This window comes from Lepidochelys olivacea (assembly GCF_965140295.1).
Source record: "Lepidochelys olivacea isolate rLepOli2 genome assembly, chromosome: 6".
Taxonomy (NCBI): domain Eukaryota; kingdom Metazoa; phylum Chordata; order Testudines; family Cheloniidae; genus Lepidochelys; species Lepidochelys olivacea.
Window position 1 is genome coordinate 67285878 of NC_140416.1, and position 27057 is coordinate 67312934.

At 44.3% G+C, this 27057-nt stretch overlaps 1 protein-coding gene across 1 annotated transcript in view; it reads left to right on the forward strand.

Annotated features, from left to right (window-relative positions):
• Window positions 1–27057, forward strand: part of LTK (leukocyte receptor tyrosine kinase) — a 163483-nt gene that overhangs the window by 70303 nt on the left and 66123 nt on the right. The window contains exons 3-9 of the mRNA XM_084629926.1: window positions 2545–2697; window positions 3779–4001; window positions 14497–14636; window positions 18213–18350; window positions 20035–20190; window positions 21209–21309; window positions 24326–24492. Coding sequence (XP_084486052.1) covers window positions 2545–2697; window positions 3779–4001; window positions 14497–14636; window positions 18213–18350; window positions 20035–20190; window positions 21209–21309; window positions 24326–24492 — 1078 coding nt within the window. The remainder of the gene's footprint in view (window positions 1–2544; window positions 2698–3778; window positions 4002–14496; window positions 14637–18212; window positions 18351–20034; window positions 20191–21208; window positions 21310–24325; window positions 24493–27057) is intronic.

The following is a 27057-nucleotide window of genomic DNA, read 5'->3' on the forward strand; positions in this document are numbered from 1 at the left end:
CTAAACAGCGGCACCATGCCCAAAATCAGGAAGGGGCAGCAAGCACCGCTCAAGCTCTCTACTCCGTGTCACCCCTTTCCTCTAGTGTACCTGGAAGAGGGAGCAGGCACCGCATGCGCTCTCTACTCCGTGTCACCCCTTTCCACTAGTGTACCCTATTGGTGGTTGACCACATTCTCCACCACTAATATTACCTCAATTTCCCTAGAAACCAACCCAGGGTTACACTTATATTGGTTTTATTAAATGCCACTATTGGATCAAACAGAAAAGGGATGGATCTTATTCATCCCCGCACACATTCAACGCATTCATACCCTCATGCACCCACACACTCACGCAGGTGGAGAGTTACCGGAGACAGCAGAGGAAGCTGAGAAGCTGAAGCACAGTAGATTTGGTGTGTCTGCCTGCGGTCACGGATCCGGGCCGGCAAGCAGGTCAAGAAGCAGGGGGCTTGCATGCATGCCTTCTTCCTTTTGGTGGAACTGGGTAGCTCCTGTCACGTACACTGAGTTTTCCTTCTGTGTCTGTCACTGAGAAGTATTCCCAGACCTTGTTCCTTTCATGCATACCAGGTTCTTCTTTTCTTTACAGCACCCCATGATTGCCTTCTCAGGGCAGATTACATTAGAGGCTCCTGGCTCTGGGCTCTTTTCTCCTAGCAGTTCCTCTCTGCCCCGTCCCACATACACTCCTTTGTTCACACTCCCTTATCTCCCCCTGATCACGTGTTGGAATATTGCAAAGCTTAGAGGTTCATACAAAGGGTAACTGAAAAGGTTACAGAGCTCACAAAAGTTACAAAACTTAAAAGGCTATGCTAACAATAACTAAAGTTACAAAAAGAAAAGGAGTACTTGTGGCACCTTAGAGACTAACAAATTTATTTGAGCAATCCACTGAATACATCCGATGCGGTGAGCTGTAGCTCACGAAAGCTTATGCTCATACAAATTTGTTAGTCTCTAAGGTGCCACAAGTACTCCTTTTCTTTTTGCGGATACAGACTAACACGGCTGCTACTCTGAAACCTAAAGTTACAAAGTTTGCAAAAGGTTACAGAACTTAATGATCATACTAGCAATGACTGAAAAGTTACAAATCTTACAATCGCATTCTACTGGATTGAGTGGAGGCTTTACATAACACCTCTCATCTCGCTGAGTTTCATACACTCAGCTCTTCTATTTGAGAAATTCCTGAGTTCTGTGTTCCACAATGTGAGGGGTCTGTTTCCATCCTCTTTCAATTCTTTTGCTATGCTGGATGTCACTCTTGTTCAGGATTGTACTTACAAGTGGGCCAGATCCTCCACAGGTGTAAACTGGTTTAGCTCCACTGACTTCAGTGGAAGTATGCTGATTTACACCGGCCAAAGAGGTCCAGGGTTGTCTCCCTAGGTTGGCCTTTTCCCCACATCAGGTAGGAGAATCTCCATCATTCTTATCCATGGGCAGCTTCCTCTCTTCCCTCTGACAGTTCCTTTTTACCTGAGATGTCACAGACTATTCTGTTGATAAATTGCAGAGGGTTCAGAGAAGAGCCATGAGGATGATTAAAGGATTAGAAAATGTGCTTTATTGTGATATATGCCAGGAGCTCAGTTTATTAAGATCAGGGGTGGCCAACCTGAGCCTGAGAAGGAGTCAGAATTTACCAATGTACATTGCCAGAGAACCACAATAATATGTCAGCAGCTCCCTATTAGCTCCCCCCACTCCCAGCACCTCCTGCCCACTGGCAGCCCTGCTGATCAGTGCCTCCCCCTCCCGATCAGCTGTTTTGTGGCATGGAGGAGGCTCTGTGGGGGAGTGGGGTGGAGCAAAGGCACTGCAGGTTGAGGGGAGGGGGCGGGAAGGGGTGGCGTGGGGGCAGGGCCTGTGGCAGAGCCAGGGGTTGAGCCGTGAGCCCCCCGGCACACGGGAAAGTTGGCGCCTGTAGCTCCAGCCCCGCAGTCGGTGCCTATTCAAGGAGCCGCATGTTAACTTCTGAAGAGCCGCAGGTGGCTCCGGGGCCACAGGTTGGCCCCCCCTGATTTAGGTTAACAAAGAGAAGGTCAAGTGGTGACTTGATCACTGTCTATAAGTGCCTACATGGGGAACAAATATTTGATAATAGGCTCTTCAGTCTAGCAGCAAAAGGTATAACATGATCCAATGACTGGAAGTTGAAGCTAGACAATTTCAGACTGGAAATAAGGCATAAATTTTTAACCGTGAGAGTAATTAACCATTGGAACAATTTACCACGGGTCACAGTGGATTCTCCATTACTGGCAATTTTTAAATTAAGGTAGTTTTTCTAAAAGATATGTTCTAGGAATTATTTCGGGGAAGTTCTCTGGCCTGTGTCATACATACCATATATACATTCATACATGTCATATATCCATACATACATGTGGTCACTATAGTTACTTCTGGCCTTAGAATGTATGAATGGGCTCATGAATCTAGATCTGCTCATTAACATCCTGGCCTGACACCCTCCCTGGAGCCAGGTGGCACACCAGTGAAAAGTTCTCTCTCTTTCTCATCCCAGAAACCTCTTGTACCTATGGGTCCATCTGCTCCTGGGTAACATCTACGGACACCTTCGGAAAACCAGACTGGGTACCATCTTCAGTGAGGGCCTTGGTGCGGCAGCAGCAGCATCAAGTTCTGGAGAACCATTCATCCAGAGGAGACATAGAAGGTAGACAAACTTCCAGTTTATTCCCAAAGGGGTACACATATGCACACACAGATGTCTATGGCCATCCTCCCTTGTCTCTCTCAGACTGCCACATAGACTATACCTGCTTACATGAAACCATCATGAAATCCCACTCTGAACTCTAGAGAACACACCACTAAGAATCACGTGTATATTAAAAAAGCCATTGATTTTTCCATATATTTATAGAACACTAGACTTGAGCACATTGCATAGATTTATGGAATGTTTACTGTGTAGCAGCCTTGCTCATACTGCAATGTACAATGTGAAACTTGATACATATTGAACACAGCCCATTTTTATACAATGCACATACTGCAACATTTGAAATGCAAAGGCAACACTCTCAAAGAACCACAGTTATTGGCAAGTCCCTCCTCTTTTGTCAGCAGTGCATAGTGTAGCTACTTCCATAGGTAGCTACTTCCAGACCCTGAGAAAAGCTAGGGAAATTCAACTCCTCGTGTAGCTAATAGGATTTGAAGGGGCCCAAGTCTGCAGTATTCCAAGCCCTTTCAGCTCACTTTGCCTTTAATGGGAATTGTAGATGCTCAGCACTCTTCACTGTTAGGTCCCAGGTATTCATCACCTCTTGGGATTTGGCCCATAATCTTTATGTTCTTATGGTTCAGGCCCTTTGTGAATTAGCTTTGTTTCCACCACAGTCAGAAGAAGCCACTTTTAACTACAGAGGGTGAGACTCCCAGGAAATTCAGCCCCTTGACAAGGCTAAGCTGACTCCTCATATTTGTGCGCTTACTCATGTCTGTGTTGTGTTTCTAACCAGTATTATATCTGTTGCCTCCTCCCTTCTTTTTCCTTCTCTCTCCTTGGTTTCTTTTCCTCTCTTTTCTTCTCTCCTCTCTCTCTCGATCTGTTCTCTATTTATTTTCTTTCTTTTTTAACTTAATTCTTCTTTCACTTTTTTATCTTCTCTACTTTTTTCTTGTCTTTTCTTCTTCTCTCCTTTTTCACCACTGCTTCTTTCAATCCCTCTTTCCTCTTGTTTCTTCTTTTCTTGTCTTCTCCCCTTGTACTCTTCCCTTCTTTCCTTCAGGGGACATTCTCCTCCTAAACACCAGCAGGTTCTTGGATAGATGTGAGTTCAGTCTGCATAGCCCCATCCTGCCATGGAGCGTGGAGTCCTGCTTGCTGGAGTTGGCCATATATTCACAGGGCACTGCTCCTGCTCTTCAGGGATTCACAGTTGAAATCCGACATGTGGAGACAAACCGGAACATAATCATCCCTCTGAGAGCTGGGCAAGAGGAGAACACCTGGTAAGGCTAGCTACCTGCAGCTATTTAAATGTTGCCTGAGGGGCAGTTCCCTTAGGGCATTGCTTCTAGCAAAGTCTGCTCCACTTCTCTCTCCCCAAAGTCACTGATTCTGTGATGGCCAACTCTGAGGACTGAACTGAGAACCTCCAGAGCTAAACGCATGAGTCGCCACAGCATGATCTAAAGAAGTAGCCTCCAGAGCTGCTGGCTGTAACAGACTCTCATCCTTTGGGGATAAGACACAGAAGAGAATGTATAACATACACTTGACCAGTGGGTTACACTTTCATAAGAATGGCCCATACTGGGTCAGACTAAAGGTCCATCTAGCCCTGTCTTCTCCTGTCTTCCGACAGTGGCCAGTGCCAGATGCCCCAGAGGGAATGAACAGAACAGGTAATCATCAAGTGATCCATCTCCTGTTGCCCATTCCCAGCTTCTGGCTATGGACATTATCCCTGCCCATCCTGGCTAATAGCCATTGATGGACCTATCTTCCATGAATTTATCTAGTTCTTTTTTGAACTCTGTTATAGTCTTAGCCTTCACAACATCCTCTGGCAAGGAGTTTCACAGGTTGACTGTGCATTGTGTGAAGAAATACTTCCTTTTGTTTGTTTTAAACTTGCTGCCTATTAATTTCATTTATTAACTTCCTCCCAAACCTTCAGTAGGGTAACGATGCCCCTATTTCATCTGATTCACTTACTGTTGCTGAGATTATAGGCCTCAAATCTACTGAGTCCAAAATGCTCCTTCAGTAATGGGCCGATTTCTCTAAGCAATGTCATGGGTTATCCTGGTCACAAGAGCTAAATTTCACATGGTTTGGCGTAGTTTTAACTATCATCATTCTTCCCCATTCTTACCACCAGTATCTGCTTGAAAAGGATTGTCAGTGCACATTCGCGGGCAGAGCAAGCAGTCTGATACTCCGGCAGCATACTCCTCAGCCACTGTTGGTGTGGGTGAACTTTTGGCAGAGGGCGTGTTACCCAAAAAACAGTCTCCATAGTTAAAGGAAATACATCCATACTCATCCCATCAGCAGCAGTTGATACCATCAGTCATCACCACCAAGAAACTTCCAGGGTGAATAGAAATGCCCTGAAAGGCCACAAGTCCTTTCTCACAGATCAAGTACAATGGGGTCGCTATTCCTCCACCTCCAAAATGCAAAATGTCCCACACGGTTCAGGCCTCATCCCCAAATTGTTGAACATCTATAGAGCCACTCATCAGCTGTCCATCACCCAAAGGCTCCCCATGTGCTGTGAGAATCATCTGGTAACTGGTTAGGCCAGTTTTCTGGCTCCTTCACAATGCTAGAGGGTTCAACAGTGGCTTTACTGGAACCAAGCATCTGGCCCCTAATGCTTTGGCCATGCTTTGGTCATCTTCTTTCTTTTCAAAGGCTGCTCCTTTCTGAGATGCCTCCCTGGGTGGAAGAGCTAGGTATAACAGTAGAGCCTAAGTCACAACGTTCAGTTCCCAGTGCTGATCCAGACTTTTCCAGAGTTCAGGGGTATTTGCTTCTGGTCAATCTGTAAAACTCTGGGCAGGGTAGAAGAGATAGCATAGAAAGAGAGAGGAAGAGAACGCAGATAAGAAAATCAGGCAATACCAAACCTTAGCCTGGATGTTCCTTACTTTGGTCTTCCCCATGGTTACTTTTTCATTCCTGGATGTGTCAGAATGCACATGAGATGGGAACCAAGAGGGTGCTTTGAAGTGCAACAGGGAGACGGAGTTCTAACAGAGAAAGAGAGGGAGGGGAGCCCACATGACTGTTTATTGGCAATCATCCTTGTGCTTGCTGTCCTTTCCTTCTACCTGCCTTTGAGGGGCATGAGTTAAGTACACTGTAAGCTCTTTGTTTATATAACCTGATTGGCTCCCATTGAGAATTCCACCAACAGATCCTTGCTCTTGTTTTCCTTGAATTCCCTGGCACCACCTTTTGTTGCTATAGAGATACCCAGCCAAGACTCCTGTTCTGGTGAGCAAAGTAAAATTTAATTCTTAACCTCAAATCCCTTCTTCTCCTATTTTCAGTTCTTGCTCACTTCCTTTCTAGGTGGGCCCTTCCCCCTCCAGATGTCTCCTTGCCAGTGTAGCAGGGAAAAAGTTGTCTTCTGATGTCATTCTTACCCCCAACGACTGCCCATGCCACTTCAGGCATGTGACTAGTCTCTGCTGGCTGAGGCAGCTAGATTCACAGGTCCATTTCTGCCTATTATTGATTGATTGAGTGCTCCTCACAAGTACCTAGCTGTTCAGTATCAATAGTGATCACTTCACCCATCACTGACATGCGGCTATCTCTGGAATGGAAAATAGCAGCTATGTAATAGCCTACCTGAAGACTGCCACAACAGCTTTAGGATATGAAGTTAAGTTCATCCTCTCTAATTAAAATTACAGTGGAATTTAAGTAGGTAGAACCTAATTTGCTCAATGGAAATTTGTCAGGACATTGGGTTAATACCTTTGCTTTCATGAAAGGAGCGAAAAGCTGAAAGGGACCTGTAACAATCATAGGTGGTCAGGGGCTTAGTTTTAAAGACATCTAAAATATGTAATATACTTCAGTCATGTTTAAAATATGTGGAAGTAGGGAAAACAAGGGGTTGGAATTAGGGACCCTTGGAAAAAATGAGATTCCTTTCTTTTTCTTTTACAATGGATTGATTTTAAAAGTCTCTATACAAGTCCAGGGTGGACAAAGGAAACCTAGTTTAGTGTGTGTAGCAGAACAAATAAGAGTCACTGTTGCATAGAGATCTAGCTTCTCTATGGCAGGTACATGGCCCAAGACCAGCTTTCTCTTTTATATCTGAAGGTCTTGTGCTGTGAAATGACAGGAAGACCAGCCTGAAGTAATTGGATTTTTGGATGGTTTGGGATTTTTAAATGTATTTGTCCACTTCTAAAAAATACTGTACTGTTAGGAGTAGAACAGGAAGTATAATGAGCAAATGAGAGTGTAGGGATAAAGCCTATGTGCAGCATATCATTAACCTATGGAGCTCATTACCACATGATATTGTTGAGGGATGATTAGTAATTTATATGAAGAAAAAATTAGCACTCCTACCTTTTCAGGTGGGCAGAAACCAAAGAAAAGCCTACCTCAGCCCTTCCCCATAATCCTCCCCCCCCTGTTGTCAAGCCATACCCAATCCCCAATTCCAGACAGAACACTTCACTGTGTTCTTCTCTTTCTGATTCTGGAGGTCTCCTATAATATTCAGCTCTTCCTTCTGAATTCATCAACAGTGCTTTTTCCCTAGGATTCTGCTCTGTCCTACATTTGTGTTTTATGCATGAGAAGGAGGTGCTTTTCTGATTGGTGCTCAGCTCTTGGATCAGTGAACCATCCTCGGATTGGTAGTGCTGAAGCTGCTGTTCTGTCTGTCATACCCACAGTTCAGATCAGTCTCTGGTAAAAGCTTTCTGGTGAAAAAATGGTGAAGAGAGATGGCTGGAACAAACCAAACATCAAAGCCCCTGGTCTAAATTTAACAGGATAGGTGAAAACCCTAAAATAGCATCTGTAGTTGCACTATCTAGAATGAAGAGGAGCTGCTAATCCTCATTCTTCAGGGGACAAGATGACCACTACCTGGGGACAGGAAGTGCTTTTCTCTTCAATGGTATGGTAATGCTAAAATATCCAGGTGTATTGTGTTCATTTTTTCCTCCTTCCTCTAAAATACTAGGCATTGGCCACAGTGGGACGCAAGGTACCAGAGCAAACAAATCACTTGTTTGTTCTAGTATAGCGAGTCCCATATTCCTGATTATTGATCAACACCAGCTAAAGGGCTAATAATCCTCACTCAGATATCAGAAGTTACTGTTAGAGTTAGATGCTGGGTCTTGCTCTACGTGTGTGAATGTAAATTGCAGGACTGTAGAAGCAGGTTCATAATCCACATCAGTAAGAGCTCTCTGCTACTGAAATAAGGCTTATCTCGGGTTGGTGCCACCAATATACCTAGAATCTATTACATCCTGGTCATCTGGGTCAACACAATCCAGTCTGCCACTTAATGGAAACTGTCCAAAATGAAACCCATCCGATAACAAAGTCTGCCCTAGGATCAGATACGGAGAAACCTCCCTCAATCTCTTAGTTCACTTGTAACAAGGAGATTAAATCAGTGGCAACCTGGAATGGATCCTGGGTGTAGCCTCAGAGAGGAAATGAGCTAGAACTGGATCTCTGTGCTATAATCCCTGCCAGGAGAAGAAATGGAACTTGGATTTCTGTGCCTCTCTGAAATGGACTTTGGGTACAATTCCTAAGAGGAGACAAATCTGAGCCTGAGATGGATTGATGTTTGACATCTTTATCTAGAGAGCCTCTCATACTTTAGGTAATCTCTGAATAAATTCTGAAGTCCTGAAGCAATCTTAGAATCATAGAAATGTAGGACTGGAAAAGAGCTCGAGAGATCATCTAATCCAATCACCTGTGCTGAGGTAGGGCTAAGTATACCTAGACGATCCCTGACAGGTGTTTGTCTAACCTGCTCTTAAAAACCTCCAATGGTGGCATTCCACAACCTCTTTAGGAAGCCTATTCCATTACTTAACTCTCCTTATAGTTAGAAAGTTTTTCCTAATATCTAACCTACATCTCCTTTGCTTCAGATTAAGCCCATTATTTCTTGTCCTACCTTCAGTGGACATGGAGAACAATTGATGATCATTGTCTTTATAACAGCCCTTAACATATCTGAAGTCTGTTATCAATTCCCTCCTCAATTTGCTTTTCTCAGTACTAAACATGCCCAGTTTTTTAAATCTTTCCTCATAGGCTAAATTTTCTAAACCTTTCATCATTCCTTGTTGCTTTCCTCTGGACTCTCTTCTTGGTTTGCTTATGAAAGCCTTACTAAAATCAAGATATACCATATCTACTGCTTCTCCCCTATTCAGTAGGCCAGTAACCCTGTCCAAGAAGGAAATTAGTTTGGTTTGGTATTATTTGTTCTTGACAAATCTACATTAGCTATTATTTATAGCTGTATCATCCTCTAGATGTTCACAGACTGATTGTTTAATAATTTGTTCCAATGTCTTTCCAGGTATCAAAGTTAGGCTGATTGGTCTAGAATTCCACGGTTCCTCTTTATTCCCATTTTTAAAAATAGGCACTATGTTAGCCCTTCTCAAGCCCTCTGGGAACTCATCCACTGTCCATGAGTTCTCAAAGAAAATTGCTAATGGTTCTGTGATTGCTTCAGCTAGTTCCTTAAATATGCTAAGGTGAATTTCATCAGGCCCTGCTGACTTGAATACATCCAACTTTCCTAAATGTTCTTTATCCTGTTCTTTCCCTATTTTGCATTGTGTTCTTTCCCTTTTGTTGTTAATATTAATTGTGGTAAGTATCTGGTCACAATTTACCTTTTTAGTGAAGACTGAAGCAAAATTAGGCATTTAACACTTCAGCCTTCTTAATGTTGCCCATTATTAGCTTCCCTTCCTTGCCAAATAAAGGATGAAAACACCACCTGCGCCACCAACTCCTTCACCCCGGCCTTTTCCTTAGTCTTTCTCTTGCTCCTAATGTATGTATAGAACCTCTCCTTACTGCCTTTTTTGTCCCTTTTTTGGTGTAACTCATTTTGTGCCTTAGCCTTTCTGATTTTGTCCCTACATGCTTGTGCTATTCTTTTGTAATCATCCTTAGCAATTTGTCCATTTCCATTTTTTGTAGGATTCCTTTTTGATTTTCAGGTAATTAAAAGAGCTCCTGGTGGAGCCATATCAGCCTCTTACAATTCTTCCTATCTTTTCTTCACATCAGGATAGATAGCTGTTGTTCCTTTAATGTTGTTTCTTTGTGAAACTGCCAGCTTTCCTGAACTCCTTTTTCACTTTGCTTTGCTTTTCATGGAGCCTTACCTACCTGTTTTCTGAGATTGTTAAAGGCTGCTTTTTTGAAGGCCATTGTCCTTATTCTGCTGCTCCCCTCCTTCCTTTCCGTAGAATCATGAAGTCTGTTATTTCATGATTACTTTCACCCAAACTGCCTTCAACCTTCAGATTCACAATCAATTCCTCCCTGTTAGTCAGAATCAAATCTAAAATGGCTGTCCCTCTGGTTACTTCCTCCATCTTCTGAAACAAAAAGTAGCCCCCAGTACATTCCAAAAACATTTTGTGTTTTGCCATATTACTTTTCCAACAGATGTCTGGGTAGTTAAAGACACCCCCCCCCATTAACATTGGGTCTTGTGTTTTGGTTATTTCTGTTAATTGTTCCATCTCCTCATCCTCGCCTCTTCCTAATTTGGTGGTTTGATACTGTCCCTGATTTTTACCCTTTTTCTTCACCCAGATACTGTCAGCTCTTCTGCCTCTGACCTCCTTCTGCACCTCAGAACAAGTGTATATATTCTTGATACATAATGCAATATGTCCTCCCTTTTTTCCCTGCCTGTCTTTTCTGAACAAGCTATCCCCACTCTACCAATATCCCAGTCATGAGATTTATCCCAAGTCTCTGTGATTCCAATTAAGTCATAATTTAGCTCATGTACGAATAATTCCAGTACTTCCTGTTTATTCCCGATGTGCCTTGCATTTATGTATAGATATCTAAGATGATGAGCAGATTCCATCACTGTTATCCCTCTTGTGGCTCCTACAGCCCAATTGTAATTTTCCATTTACCCCCCAACACTTAGTTCTCTGTTCATTCCACCTTTTTTTAATACTTACTTGTGGGCTTTTGCCACCTGCCTTCTTTTAACCTAAATTAAAATCCTCCTTACTAGATTGGAGAGTCAGTGTGCAAAGATGCTCTTCCCCTTTGTAGTCAGGTGGACCCCATTTCTTCCTAGCAGTCCTCCTTTCTGGAACAGCATCTTAGGGTCGAGGAAGCCAAAGCTCTCCCATTGATACCCATCTGTGCAGCCAACTGGTCATCTCAAGGATGTCATTGTCCCTGCTTGGGCCCTTACTCTCAACTGGAAGGATTGAAAAAAACACCACCAGCACCCCTGACTCCTTCACCCTTGCTCCCAGAGCCCTGTAATCACTGTTGATCTGCTCAGGTTTATATTTGACAGTATCATTAGTGCCATGTGAATGAGCAGCATGGGATAGTGGTAAGAAGAACAGATGGGCTTTAGCAGCCTTTATGTAATGTCTTGGATGCAGGTTTCAGGCAGGCAGCACACCTGTAAGGACATCAAGTCAGGTCAGCAGATGGATGCCTCTATCCCATTCAGAAGGGAGTTCTTAATACATCACTTGTGTCTCTTCCTCTTGCTTGTGGTGACCATGAGTCTCCTGGACTTGGGGGCAGGTGGCTCCTCTTCTTCAGCCACTGTGGTCTGCTCCTCACCTCCTTTTTCCAGTGCCAGTTCTTGACCTTGTTGCAATGGGGAACTGGATCGATGAAGTGCTGCCTACAGCTCGAGGTGGCCAGCAACCAGTCTCCTCCCCTTAGAACAGCTGGGTCTCCTTCCCCACTGGGGGCTGCTGTAGCCATCTGTAGCTGGCTAGCATCCTCCATCCTGGATGTCTCCATCTGCATCCTATTGGTGAAGTCCTCCTGCTCCTGGATGCTATACCAATGAGCCATCTCCTCCTGCAGCTTTCTTACCTACTTCCTGAGGGATTCTACCAACAGGCACCTCTCTACACCAGCTGGTTTCCCCTGCCTGGCTTTCTTCATCAGGGACATGCAGGACACATGTCCAGCAAGTCAAGACCAGTGTCTGGGTAGAAGCCTCCAGGGCCAGAATGCCTGTCTAGCCAGGGCCCCCACAGGTGCAGGCAGAGGCAGAACAAGTAGTGCTTTTGGCAATGTGCCGTTTTCCTCCCATTGCAGGTTCTTCCTTGCAGAGTACCTGTAAGTTGAAACAAACCCTACCTCCCTGCCTTCCTCTGCTGCTAAACTCAGCTGGCTCACTCCTTTAATCTCTCAGGTGGGAGTCTGCATGGTTTTCAAAGCCTGAGCCCCACACACAGCTGGAATAGGTGACTTACCCCCTCTCCCTCAGCCACCTGTAATCATTAGCCTATTCAAAAAAACTGCTCTGTTGTCATATCAAAGAGCCTTTCTAGGGCCCTTAAAAGAGTCCCGCTAGAGCCCTGCTAGGAGTCAGGCACTTATTCACCTAACTGCAGGGTGATCTAGCCCAGACAGTCAGCAACCAAACTTCAATGTGCACACACCAAACACAGCAAAGCAGCCTGGAGCCCTCCCAAACTCGGAGGCAAGTTCCCAGCACACAAAAGTTTCTCCTTTTTTGCCCCCCAAAATTAATCAATAGCAATAAGACAGAAGTACAGATACTCACCAGCTGGCTAACTCCCTTAGTCTCCTAGCTGCCTTTTTCACACCAGCCACCAGAGAAATGAAATAGCTGATATAATGCTTCTACTTCAGGTGTTCTCTGATTTAGCATAGTGTCACATCTGTGTCAGAATCTATCCCTCTCGCTTAGAGAACATTCCAACTCTCCTGCTCATGTAGTTGAACTCATCATTCTTAATAAAGCAGACTCTTAAATATTGTTCCTGGAAATTCAACAGCAGTTCTCTTTGTTGGAGATAGTGAGGCATTGAGTAGAGGGGACTGGTCAGAATTGGGGGGAAAGGGCTTTGTTCAACAGAGGGAGACAGAGAGTCTGCAAGCCTCCTAGTGCTAAGAATATTGATGAACAATAGAAATTACTAGGGCCACACAATGCATACTGAATTATCTTGAATTAAACATCAAGTTGTTTGCAGGTTCATACTCTTATTCTTTCCTTGCAAATTGCCCAGAGACATGTCAGGCTCTGAGAGCCCCTAAGAGTGTACACAGCAGTTTCAATGTCTGTATGATCTGTAAGTGTAGTAATATTAACCAGGTTACTGAGCTCTAGCCTGACGTAAAATCGATAGTAAAGGTATTGCCAGGCTGGGCTTATCTGAAAGCCAGCTTCAATGATCCATCTTCTGCTGTATATACTAAAGGTTTCGTTCCTGATTCCATTAAGAAAATTAAATTGGCTCTGAATAGGCCCTGTTTGGATACCAGGACCAAGCAAAGATAGTGCAATATTTATGCATTTAGAGAACTTGCTGCAGTTGGACTTTGGACCTGAGTGTGTGTGTCAGAAAACAGCTGCCCTAGGGAATACCTGGGCAGTGCTCCTTGGTAACAAGGTGTACATGTAAGCATTCTGGGTGATGCAAAGCTACATATCACTTGCAGTTTCTAGGTGCTGTGCTGTCATACTGTACTGTGGAATTAATGGAGTCAAGTCTCAGTGCTGGAGCTTGTTGGATACAGTACTATAATGTATAAGGGAGGTCATGAAGTCATGAGTCCGTGCTGGAGGTTCTTCGATGATCTGCTGCAATACAGAATGGTGGTAATGTGACTGTGACTGAGTATTAGAGGTTCCTGGCTGCTCTGGTGTGATGATGCAGTTGTGACTCAGTTGGAGAATGTGGGCAATGTGCTGTGTTACAGTGGAGGTAACAAAGCTGCGTGTCTGTGCTGGAGGAACATGGTGGCTATAGTATACCAGGTAATATAATGGAAATGGTGGTGCTGTGGTCCAGAGCTGAATGGTCTTGGATTTTGTGTGGTGTTGTGGCAGAGATAAATGTATTTCTAGCTTAGTGCTGAAGATTCCTGAAGGCTACACTGTAATATAATAATCAGTAAAACAATCACATCTCATTGCTGGAGGCTCTTGGTTACTTAGCTCTGTGGCAGATGTAACAGAGTTGTGCTTCAGAGCTGGAGATTTCTGAAACGGAATGAAATGATATTACAATCTTGGGAAAGCTATAATTCTGCCTGAAATGCCAAAAGTGTGAAAAGGGGAAATATTTTCATCTTCTGAGAAGGTTGAGGGCTGCGCTGGTTTTGATTAGGGGCAGGTGAACCTCCAAAGGGATGGTGGGGGAGAGAAGATGGGGAAGGATAGCAGCATCCTCTGACAGAGAAAGGGTGTGTGGTTGATGTCAAACACTGGCAATGAATTAGGTAGATAATCAGTTAACACAGGCTGACGTAAATGGGAAAGGCCATAAACATGTAAAGCTGCTGACATTTCTACACAATTTTATGTGCTTATAACAGGGGCTCTCATGTTTTCATAGTATGCACCACATCTTCATGGAGTGTCTTGTGCAAACCTCCGATTCACCATGGTGTAGACCACCTTCCCATCCTTTTGTGATCCAACAGACCTTTGACAATGACATAACATCTTGGTGACTAGCACAGCAACTTCTTGCATGGAAATGTAATATTAGGAATGTATTTTATGTATTTTTAGCTGCCTTTTAAAGCGATTTAGCAGCTAGAAACAAGGAAGGGAGTCAGCATCCTGGGCCAGATATTTAAAGGTATTTAGGTGCCTCATGATGTAAATAGGCACCTAGTGGGGTTTACAAAGGTGCCTAAGTAGGTGAAGTACCCAGGTGCACAATATGTGTGTGATTGCTGTTTGTTGTCTTGTTATAGGGTCAAGTGGAAAGTACTCATGGCTCAGATCGGTGAAGTGGAGAGGCCTTTTGAGATCTCCCTGCTGTATTCAACCTGTGGAGCACAAGGGGCTGGGCTATTGGCATTGGGCTCCTTGCAGTTCAGGGACTGCTTCCATGGTAGGTTCCAACACATCTAGTAAGAGCTGGAAAATCTAAATAAATGGAGCTGGAAATGAAAAAAGGACACTGCCTAAAATTGTTGAGTATGATCTAGGAGAAGGCCACAATAACTCCCTCCGACCGCATACCCCTAGTTGTCACCTACCACCCCATGCTAAAACCCATAGAGTCATGAAACCATTACAACCCATACTTGATGGTGAATCCATCCTGAAAGAAATTTTTCATAAACCCACTCTTCTGGCCTTCAAACAACCTCCCAACCTCTCCAAACTCATCATCAGAAGCAAGCTCCACACAGACCAGGACCCACCAACTCAAAGCAGCACCAGACCCTGCCAGAACTACAGATGAAAAACCTGCACACACCTTTCAAGATCCCGGGGTCCCATGCATGCCTATCACAACATGTGGTGTACCTCATCCATTGCACTAACTGCCCCAATAACAGCTATGTGGGTGAAACCAGACAATCACTATGCTCTCGAATGAACTCACCCAGGGAAATAATAAAAGACAAAAACATCATATCAGTGGTAAGGTGAACACTTTTCACAAAGCGATCATTCTATATCTGCCCTATCAGTCCCCATCCTCAAAGGAAACCTGCACAACACTTTCAGAAGACAGGCCTGGGAACATAACTTCATAATTTTGCTAGACACTAAAAACCATGGTCTTCAGAATGACACTGGACTTATGGCTTATTACAACAATCTGTAATCCACTAACCCTGCTTTTTGTCCTAAAGACTACAGGGGTTTTAATGTGCCACTTCACCTTTTATGGTCCCTCAGAATATGTGGTAACTATTTTTGCTAAACTATCTGTTCAATCTTGTAATTAGCTGGGACGCTCTTAGTACCTTTCCTGATCTGAGGAAGAGCTCTGTGTAGATCAAAAGCTTGTCTGTCTCGCCAACAGAAACTGGTCCAATAAAAGATATTACCTCACCCAGCCTACACCGGCACCTTTGTCTACACTAGCACTTTTGTTGGCAAAAGTTTTTTTTTTCACACCCCTGACAGACATAAGTTTTACCGACAAAAGTGCTGGTGTGGACAGCACTATGTTGGCAGGAGAAGCTCTCTCACCAACATAGCTAATGCTGCTCATCAGGGGGTGGTTTAGCTCACCCGCAGGCCACATCCGGCCCGTGGGACCATCCTGCCCGGCCCTTGTGCTCCCGGCCAGGGAGGCTAGCCCCTGGCCCCTCCCCTGCTGTCCCCCCTCGCCTGCAGCCTCAGCTCGCCGTGCCACCAGCGCTCTGGGCGGTGGGGCTGCGAGTTCCCGCTGGGCAGCGCTCTGGGCGTCGTGGCTGGCTCCGGCCAGGCGGCGCAGCTCAGGGGCGGATTTACCAGTAAACACAGGGTGCCCTGGCACGGGGCCTCCCAACAACAGGGGGCCCCAGGGCCTGGCACTCAGGAAGCTCAGCAGTGGCGCACCTCCCATGGGGGGGGGCTGCACTGTGGGGGCAGGGGAGAGCAGGGTGGGAGACTCATCTGCAGCCTCAGGGGAGCAGGCGGGAGGTATGGGTGTCAGGAGCACGGCGAACGCCGGCTGGAGGACTCGGGAGGAGCACAGCGTGGCCGCACAGCCGGCCGGAAAGAAGTGGCGTTTTGAAGGGGAAACTGCCGCTTCTCTCCAACTGCGTGGCTGCCCCTGCTTCTCCTGAGTCCTCCACCCCTGTTCACAGGGCCGCATTCCGGAAGGGGCTTTAGAGGGCGGGTTGGATAGGGGTGGGGTCCCGGGGGGACGGTTAAGGGTGGGGGGTCCCAGGAGGGGGCAGTCAGGGGACAAGGAGCAGGGGGGTTTGGATGGATAGGAGGTTCTGAGGGGGGCAGTCAGGGGGCGAGAAGTGGGAGGGGGTGAATGGGGGTGGGGGCCAGGCTGTTTGGGGAGGCACAGCCTTCCCTACCCGGCCCTCCATATATTTTTGGAACCCCGATGTGGCCCTCAGGCCAAAAAGTTTGCCCACCGCTGCCCTAGAAGCACACATGAATCGTTCTAAAAAATTGTCTATGTTGTTTATAAAGGTTTGATTTTTTTTTCTGTACTTAAAGGGCCATTGTTGAGATTAAAAACCTTTACCTGTGCCACTAATACATGAGAGCAGTACTTCCCAATCTTTTCCACACTGTGACCCTATGTTCCGACAGAAAAAGGTTTTTACTGCTTCCTGACCCCCTCCACCATATAGTCATAAAGCAAAGGAGGGTGGTCATGTCTACGTGAAACCTGTTTGGCACTTCCGAGTTAAGAACCTCTGTCTCAGATTATTAAAAAAAGAACAATTAGAATCTAGTTTGTTTTTCACCATGTATGCTGCTTTTTACTTCATGTAGTTCATTCAGTTTGGCAATGAAACTAGCCTGGGCAGTTTCACCTTGTAGTTATAGGCCCTGGTCCTACTAAGTGCTGCATGCAGACAGACCCCTGAACCTGTGTAGAGCCTCACTGACCTCAGTGTTGCTCCTTACAGGTGCAGGGGTCCATTTGCTCAAAGCAGTACGCAGGATCAGGGCCATATTCAGCTTCATTTTATGGTTCTCATGCACTAGCATCATGCTGTTGGTTCTGGCTTGCAAACTGCAGAAAGAGCTTTAAATTTACAAATATCCAACAAAATACTGTTTTCACTGACTTTTTAAAATGTTCTGATCCTATTAGTTTTTTCTGTTTAATTTACTTTAGGTTTTTTAAACAAAATCTAAATTTTGGATATAATCTTCTTGACTGTTGCATCATTTATGTGTTTTATGTGTGCAAAGTGTTGTGTGCAAAAAATAAAACCCCCACTGTGGCAGGGAACTTGAGTGATTTAAGCCAGAGAGGATAATTTATACACATGGCTGTGGTTTTGAATTTCATGCAAGTACAAAGAAGTGTGGGGAGATGGTGGGAGGGAATTGGGAAAGAACACAATAAATCAGGTACATTTGATAACCCGAGTGCCCTAAGGGAATCTTTTGAAACCAGTGCTAAATCTACTAGCCATAAAGATCATCTATTATCCAGGGAATGCATTTCAAGGTCTCACATTTATTGAAAGCCTTAAATGATATAGAGTCTATCGGGGGACTATCTTTAGCAACATCTGGGAACAACTTCACTGGAACTGCTGACAGTTCCGTGACACAGTCTTGAGAGAATAGGGAGCAGGGCCTTCTCAGTGCAGGGTCTGCACCTTTAGAATGCTGCCCCCCTTTGCCTGTAGATTAATGTTTGGTTTAGGGTGGGCTGTAAGATGTTTATGTATTATTACTAAGGAGGTGCAGGTTTGATTCATTTGCAGGCTAGTTCTACTGATTGTTCACTCAACCACATTGCTTTTTCAGCTACATTTTGTTACAGGCTCAGAGACTTTCTGGCACAAACATTGAAATTAAATGAGTATTTATTATTATTATTATTATTTTATTATTATTTTATTTTATTATATGGACTGATTGTCTTTATAATGTAGCAAGGGGGAAGGAGCATGACTGTGACTGAGGAACCATCCAAACCAAAGCCCTGCTCTAGACCTTCTGCTGACTCCTCTCTCTGGTCTTCTTGCTTTGTACCCTTTAGAAAAAGAAAGCAGGGATCTTTCCACATCCAACAAGGGCTCCACTTTCCCGTGCCCACGTGGGGGCTGTGTCAGCCACCTGCAGGTCTGTGATTTTCACAGTGATTGCCCTACCAAAGAGGATGAAGAGGCCATATGTGGTGAGAAAGAAACTTGCTCCCTTAATGGGTTCCTTCAGTCGTTCCTCATTTTAGTCCTGCTGGAATTCTGTGCCATAGCACAATGTGGAATTTGCACAGAATTAATCTTCCCCACAGAATTTTATTTTTTCACAGAGAATTTGTGATTTTCCCCCAGCACTCCCACCCACACCTGTTACATTCAAGTGGGGCTTCCGCTGTCAGCCCTGGGTGGCTGGGGCTCGCTGCTGACAGCAGGAGCGTGATTATATTGTGTTATTTTGACAAATAAAATATGCAGAATTTTAAATTATTGTGCACAGAATTTTTAATTTTGGGAGGCAGAATTCCCCTAGAGGTATCATTTGTCATCCCAATTGCATCAGTAAACCCCCACCCCCACCCCCACCCCAAAGCCAACCGGCCAAGACGGCTCAGTGAGCACTTAAAAAAGGGTGTTCCACCCAATCTATAGTCAGGATGTATTTCTCCACAAATTTCTGTGGGTCACTATACCATCTACCAACTACTAGTAGGATATAACTAGTCAAGAAATATATCCCTTGAGATACCATTAGAAGTAGACACCTGGGATTAACCTAACCACTCACTGTATGTATGTATGTATTGATTTATATAATAAAATACACCTATCCCACACACCAGGTGCATATAAAAACAATTTTAATAAAAAATGCATACCCAAAGCTACAAACCAGACTGATATTGTTAAAAAACTCTTTTCTACCTATTCAGCCAATCAGGAAGAATAATAATTTAGAAAGTGAAATAGATTAATTAAATTGATTACATATAGCGATTACTTAGATATTTTATCTACCTAGTTTAACTGGGTACCTGGACCTGGGATATCCATACGGAACACACTCCTGGGATGAGGAAAATAGCAAGTCTGGTATCCTTCCTGGCGCAGTTCCTGCTACTTCAGAGGAAGACAAAAGCTCTTCTTTTTATACCTGTCTCACTGGGGGAGAAATCCCTTCCAGACCCTATCCCGATCAGATGGAAGCACTGACCATCCTTAGAATCACCACAAATGTTATTGGTCAGAAAACTATCCTTTCAAAATGCAGATACAGTGATTTACTCATGCACCATGGCAGAGAATTCCATAGGCTGACTATATGCCATCTGAGGAAGTGTCATTTTATTTGTTCTAAATTTACTCACAGTTACTATAATCAGCCATTCTACCACCTTTACAAACGACATGGGGACCCCTGGGATATCTGTTGGTATCCCATAAAGCAGTCACCAAACAGTTACCACATGGTGGGTTCTCGGGAAACAGAGTTTTCCATTGCACTTAGAATAAGAAATAACAGCAGTATCTCTCATACTACTAAGTGATGAGTATTGACTTTTTGGTGGGTGACTATTATACATGAAAATAAACTAATAAGCCATTTGGCCATTTCTTGGTAGAAGACTAATATGCAGTGTTGACCTGAAGAAGAGCTCTGTGTAATCTCAAAAGCTTGTCTCTTTCACCAACAGAAGTTGATCCAATACAAGATATTACTTCACCCACCTTCTCTCATGGTAGAAGACTATAGGGTATTACCTTTGTAGCTCCCTAGAGAAACATAGTGAAAGTGACCTTGGTGACTTTATAGTTTTCTTGCTCTTATGCTCCCTAATCAGATCTGTGTGAAATACCCCCATTTTTTCTAATCCTTTCCAGCAGACAGTCTCCCAGCAGAAGCACACTGTTCTTTTGAGCAGGGTCCCTGTGGCTGGATATTGAATGACACTGCATCTCCCTCCTGGTCCATCAGGGGCTTTGAAGAAATGACACAAGAAGCTCCATTCATGGGATCAGCCTTGCTAGCCACCAGAGGTATGTTCCTCATGGCGTACTTTCTCTCGCTAGTCTCAAACATGTTTTATGGAAATAGTTTTAAAATTCTTTGGCCCACCTCACCAAATCACCTTTGCATTCATCAGCATTAGCTAGGACTGTGTTTAAACTGAGCCCAGTGTGGTTTCAGTCCTGGTTCAAAGACCTATATTAAAAAGATCCAAAAGAACATCAGTCAGCTTGGAAGGAACACACAGGGAGGCTAGAGCCTCTGTGAACTAGGGCTAAAAACTAGCAACGGTCAGCTACAAAAAAACCCATCCTGGTTCAAGGTTCTTTGCCAAGATTAGGGGTGTTCATGGTATAGCATGTTTTTTCTCTTGCTTGCATGGATAGAAAATGCTTGTGATAACACTGCCCTAGCTGTGGCTTAGAACCATGAGTTAGCACAATTCTTTTTGTAACATAGGCCCTAGGATTGCAGCTTCATTGCTCCTCTCTCTCTTAGTCCTTTTCTTTCTCCTAAGAACCTAGCTAGACCTTCCTTTCTGGGGACAAGGGACCAGAAACAGGCAGTTCAGTCCAAGCCGTTCCCAGCAAGGATCACTGGAGAGAATGTGGTAGGAGTACTGGTTGTTGGGGAGCTCACTGTGAATTCCAGTTCTTGTGCCCACAAGCCATTGTATGGAAAGGTGTAGGAGGTGCACTCACTGATGGTCCAATGAAGGTCTTGCGATTTCAGCTCCCATGTTGCTAAAATCCATTTTTCCATAGGTTTTCAGGGCACCAACTTATCTAAGTTTACTACCGCCGTGAGAGATCCATGCCCCTAATGTGGCTTCAATCATGCCTTTCTGTCGCAGAGCTTTCAGCACAATGATGTGAAGTTATTTTACAAATGCATGAAAAAGAAAAACGCCAGACTTTTTTTTAAACAAGCTTCCTCTCTAATCAGCAGGCAGTGGGTATCCAGTACGCGAACATCCATCAACGAAGATTTCTTGTTGTCTGGATGAACTGACGCCATTTTTTTTCTAATTCATTGTTCTGCTCACAGGGCACTTCCTGTACTTGCGAGCAGACAGCAATCAGACAGGTGATGTTGCCAGGGCTTACAGTGCCAGCCTGCCAGCCAGTCTTGCCAGTGGAGACTACCAGGTATATTGTTCAGTTTTAGCATCCTTGTGGAGCTAATCCGCAGTTTACAGGTCCCTGTTCCTGTATGATGGCTACCTTCCCTATCTCTCTGTATGCCAAACAGCCTGGGAACATTGGAAATTAGAGTGGCTGACCACACAACCCATCTAGCCAACCATCAGACCCCGAAGCATGGACAGGCAGGTGCATCCCACCACAGTCAAGTGGCATCCCTAACTTCCAAAGAGAGATCTCAGAGATTTGCAGTGTTTTGATTGTCAGAGAACAAGGCAAACTGCTCAGGGCTCAGATGCCAGGGGCCTGGCAATGCATCATAGCTGGCTAACATACAGATCATCCAGCCTGAGTGGGGGATCTGCTACTTGGCCATTGGAGGGAGTGAGTAACACAGCTAGCTCATTTGGGGCATATAGTGTACATGTGGCTGAGCTCAGGCATTAGAACATATGTCTCGTTGTACCCTCATTCATGGGAACAGAAACACCAGATTCCTAATGGGGGGTGAAGGCCGAAGTTAATGCAGTGACATTCCAGGGATAGAGGGACACCAGCACGGCCCACACCGCTGTGAAGCCCCATGTGCTGAAATCTCATCACGTGTTGGAAGGCAGTCAGATGTGGCTACAAGTTCCAAGAGTAAAACCATTTGTCCGCCTGTAGGACAGATCCTTGTAAATACCCAGGAGCACTAAGGGTTTCTGGTGGTAAGGGAGTATTAGAAGATATTCCATCTGATATTTTAGGGAAAATTATGTTGAAAGTTTGAGCCAGAGTTCAGTTGTGCTACATGGCGAATAGGCAACTTTGATCACTCACAGAAGAGGTGAGTGTCTGTGAGAACACAAATGAACCTGTGTTGGGAGAAGGGAGGAAGGCTGCTCAGTTCCCTACTGAGGGGAGTGAGCCAGGCGGGATCAAGTGCAGACACAAAGAGGTCAGATTCAGTGGCCATGGAGACAAGTTCCCTGCCTCCCTTTACCTTAGAAAGGGAGGTGTTACCACAGGAAACCCCAGATCTTGACCCTCATGGAGATGGAGCAGAGAGAGCAAACAGTCCCTGAGGAGGGAAATGGTTTCTTCATATACACACAGCCCACAGGTGGAAATCAAGATCCTGAGAAGGAATGCCAGAGCAGGTGAGCCCTGAATCCCTTCCCCACTTGACAGGGGATAACCAGAGCTCAGGAGTTAGTGCTCGGTTAAGACCAGCTTCACAGGGGGTTAGGTCTCTCTTGACCACCCAGCCTTTCAAGGGGGTGCTTCGTACATTATTCCAGTGGGAGAGAAACCCCAGCATATATCTTTGGTGGGTGGCACATTAAGGAAGGAAGTAGCACCCACTCCCTAGCAGACTAGAAGGAGGAGGAAGTGGCAGGTTCAAGTCTCAGCTTCAAACCCAGAAGTTCTGGGGCAATGCGGGTGTATGTGAACTCCATCTGTATATCCGTCCGGTGTGCTCTGAAAGGGGAACAGATATGTGACAGATTTGGAACTGCTCTGTGATGTTGGATGAATACTATATGTTGGTTTGGTTATTGAGATATTTACTGTATGAACATATGGGATGAAGGAATTTGCCTTGACGTATATAGTATCTTTAATGAGACTTGGAAGGACCATGTTTCCCAAGGGACGGGCTTTAATGCCAAATTGCTAAAATAGAGTCTAAAATAGAGTCTCCATTATGATATGGAGGTGGTTCATGTCAAAGGGGATGCAAACACAATAGCAGATCCTCTATCTTGTGAGGAGATGTGAGAAGGTTCCTTGAGTACCCCTTCTCCATTCCCCTTCAATGATGGGGGTATGTCTTTGTCAAACTGTAAACTCATATTGTTTTGGGAGCGCCATTTTTTATTGTAATCTTCCTTGTAACCTTAACTTTGCATTGTAACCTCCATCTTGGGTTAAGACATCCAGATGGTGTTGAAAACCAGTCAAATCCTGACAATCACTTGATGATTACCTGTTCTGTTCATTTCCTCTGAAGCACCTGGAATTGGCCACTGTTGGAAGACAGGATACTGAGCTAGATGGACCTTTGGTCTGACCCACTATGGCCGTTCTTATGTTCTTAAGAACAGTCTATTCTTGTTCTTATGCCAGGGAGTTGGGACACCTCAAGAGACTAGCAAGGAGAAAGCCATCAAGGGCTATCAATTCTGAATCAGTCTTCCCTAGTGAAACCATAGGTTTGTTGCCTACAGGGGCCATTGACTTTGAATTGACCCTAACAGAAACCTGTCTCTGAGGAGGGGGTTGGGGTCGCCCAGTCTAAGCACATGACTGGAAGAGCTGCAGTTGCCTGGCCTAACCACATGACTAAAGAGGAGAGAATTTATTTAAGGGAGCTGCTTCTTGAGTGGGGGCATTCCATCACTGCAGGCCTGGGGAGCTATCTGGACTAAGGACTGAGACCCAACCTAGCACTCATTGTGGTGGTCCGCACATTGAGGGAGAATGCATTTGGGAGTTAGTTTTCCTAAGATCTGTAGTCCTAGTGCTGTTTAAGAATAAAAGTGTCTGTGGTTAAGAAATTCTTTTGTTAAGCCTTTTTCCTTATCTTACTGGCATGTTGTCCCTGAGGGGTGTAATTGGGAAACCAGAGTTCCCATAGTGAGGTAGAGTCTGAGAGAACATCTCCAAGCAACGGGGGGCTTGGGAAGGCTGGGGCACTAGTTCTGGGCTCCAGGCAGCCAGACTGTGGGGTCCCATTGCCCTTGAAGAGTGTCAGATATGGGGACTGCATCTGGGAGTGCGCTTGAGAGACTCAGAGCTAGAAACAGTGATCAGTCACTGCCCAGACCCAGCAGGGCTTAGAAGCACATGGGATTCAGCAGCTGGATCCAAACACAACAGTCTGGAACCCATCCTGGAGAGGCCAGAAGATGACATGAACTATAAAGATTCTCATTTTAAAGGCTGGTTTGCATGGTTATTAAAGACAATCCATCCTTTCAATTGCCACCCTCCTTTCACCACAGGATGCCATTATTTTCCTCTTATTTTATTCCAGATCCAATTTTCAGTGCATATTTTTGGCAGTTACAATGGCACCATCTCATTCTCTGTCCAGGAAGAGACAGGTGGAGTCAGTATCTCCCCTCTGGTGTGGGAAAGAACAGGGAACTGGAGCGACCGCTGGTTTCTCATTACACTGCAAATGCCAGTGCTCCAGAACAAGTAAGAATGCCATTGGTTAACAAATTTGTTTGCTGGACTGTTGTGGAACATGGTTTGCATTCTTGACTTCTTCCAGTGCCTCCCCTACGGTCACATATACTGGGGTTTTGTAGGTATGGTTGTTGGAATACATCCTCTTAAATCATTGCTCTCCTGGATACAGACATTCCTATCGCCACCTCATGGTGACATATAGAACTGCCCCGGTCCTTTTATAATACCAAAGAGGGGCAATGAATAAAATAAGGAGGGGCCTGATCAAATGCCTATTGCAGTCAGCGGGATTCTTCCCGGTGATTTCAGTGAGCTTTGGATCAGGGCCTAGATTTACTGTCTGTTCAAGCTGAAATGTTGTTTTGCGTTGGCTGCATTAGCTAGGCTGCATTATGGAACACTGTGTTAACTTTACAGTTAGTTCTTATGACATGCAAAGTGTCGGGAAAAGGTAGGATTTTGACTGAGGGTGCGGTAAACAAAGTGATCCATAAAATGCTATTAATAAATTCTGGATTGTGTATGGCTGAATCAGTCACGTAGGTAAGTGAATAAATATCATTAGATCATTAGGACATAATTCATCTCTATCTGTTCTGTGGATTCAGCACATCATTCAAATTACCCCCATCTTTCTAACTGCTTGAATGGACTTTTGTGTGTCCATTGCTGTTTGAGATTAACTGAGAATGGATGCAAAATTAATATGTTAAGGAAAGGTCTGTTTTCTAAAATGAAAAATACTCAGATTTTCAAAAGGCCACACACATGCACATCTACTAATGCACACCCCCCAACTTGGCTCAGCACAACACCCAATGGGTGGCATGCACGTGTCAGTGATTTGCATGCTCATGGATGCTTGTGTGCAGCATCACTGTGTGCATGTGGATTGGAAACATCAAGTGTCTAAGACAGGCATGCACAATACTGCTTGTGTACATTCGTGTTCACCCTTTGTACAGATGGGGCTAATGTTTATTTGTTGTTCTATGGAGTCAAGTTTTAAAGTCTATAAAATCTCAAACCAAGTGTTTTTTTTTAATCAGACTTTCCTCATCCCCCTCTCAGCCTCAGTCAATTTCAAACCAGGAGGAATATATTGGCAGCTTATTGTTTTGTGCAGAGAGAGAGGTTTTAAATTTCACTTTTCTGTTTTTGAGTCTTCCTCAGCAGAGCCTCACCCAAATGACATTTCTGACAAAAAAAAATTAGCTTCCATTTTAATTATTAAACAGTACAATGAAAGGAAATATCCCATTTAATATTTACAACAACTAACGACTTTGAAACATCATTGTCAAGAAAAAAGGGGACTCCATGTAACAGATGGGCGCAAGGATCCAGATCCAAACCTTCCCAGAGTTCAAGTATCTAGGGGTTTGGCTCAACTTGAAATACAGACCAGTGACAAAGTTTACAAATGATCCAAACTCCAGTAAAATTCAGATCCAGGATTTTTGTTCAACCCCATCTCTAGTTTTTAATATAGGAGTCTCAGGTTTTCCAACCCTTAGACCATAGTGCACATCTTTGTCCCGACCTATACTTAAATATAGGGTGGATCCTCATGCTGGCAATATGCCTAATGCTTGGGAGTGATGTTGAGAAGCAGTATGGAACCTTGTCAGTTTGCAGCTCTTTAGTTCTGATCATGTAAAAGTTTATTAATGTAACCAATGAATTGATTTAGAATGAAACATCCTGCAAGGAACTCCTACTTGGCACTAATTGTTTGGAATCCCGGAAAGGAATTCCAAGGGCTGTCCAGATATAGTTAAGACATTGTGTATTCTGCAACAAGCAGATCCTAACTTCTGTGCCCAGGGTCCTTGGTTTCTGCACATGGCAGTGCTGAATTTTGAAATAAAATGGACACTCTGGGGGACATACATGGGAAAATGCTCAGAAAATGAGGGAGATATGGAATGATACATAATATTACACACAAAAAACCTCCTTAAACTAACGTTATTAAGATTGCAAAATCAAGAACTCAAAAGTTAAGAAATGCCACAATTAAGGTTGCCTGTGCAAACTTAATTTGGCCACTTTGTGAGTATGCATTATGATATAGATTCATAGATACTAAGGTCAGAAGGGACCATTATGATCATCTAGTCTGACCTCCTGCACAACGCAGGCCACAGAATTTCACCCATCCACTCCTGCAAATAATATTAAATAGTCTTTAATAACATGGTTACATGCTATTTTTCCACAGTACCCCTGCCTCATTTAGTGCACAGGATGGATGGTGCTCACTTAATGAGCAGCTATTCAATATGTTGTTTTATTCTCATTGTTCAATTTGTGGTGCCAGACTTTATTTACTGCACACCCGTCCAACCCTGCTCTGAAGACAGAATTATTAACTAACTTACGCATTTCTGTGGCACTCATCACTGTAGTATCTGAGGGCTTCACAAACATTAATTTATCTTCACAACACCCTGTGAGGTGAGGAGATGGTATTATCCCCATTTCACAGACAAGGCACAGAGAGATTAAGGTCAAAATTATTCACTAATTTTCAGTGCCAAATCTGAGATGCCCATGGCCTGGTTTTTC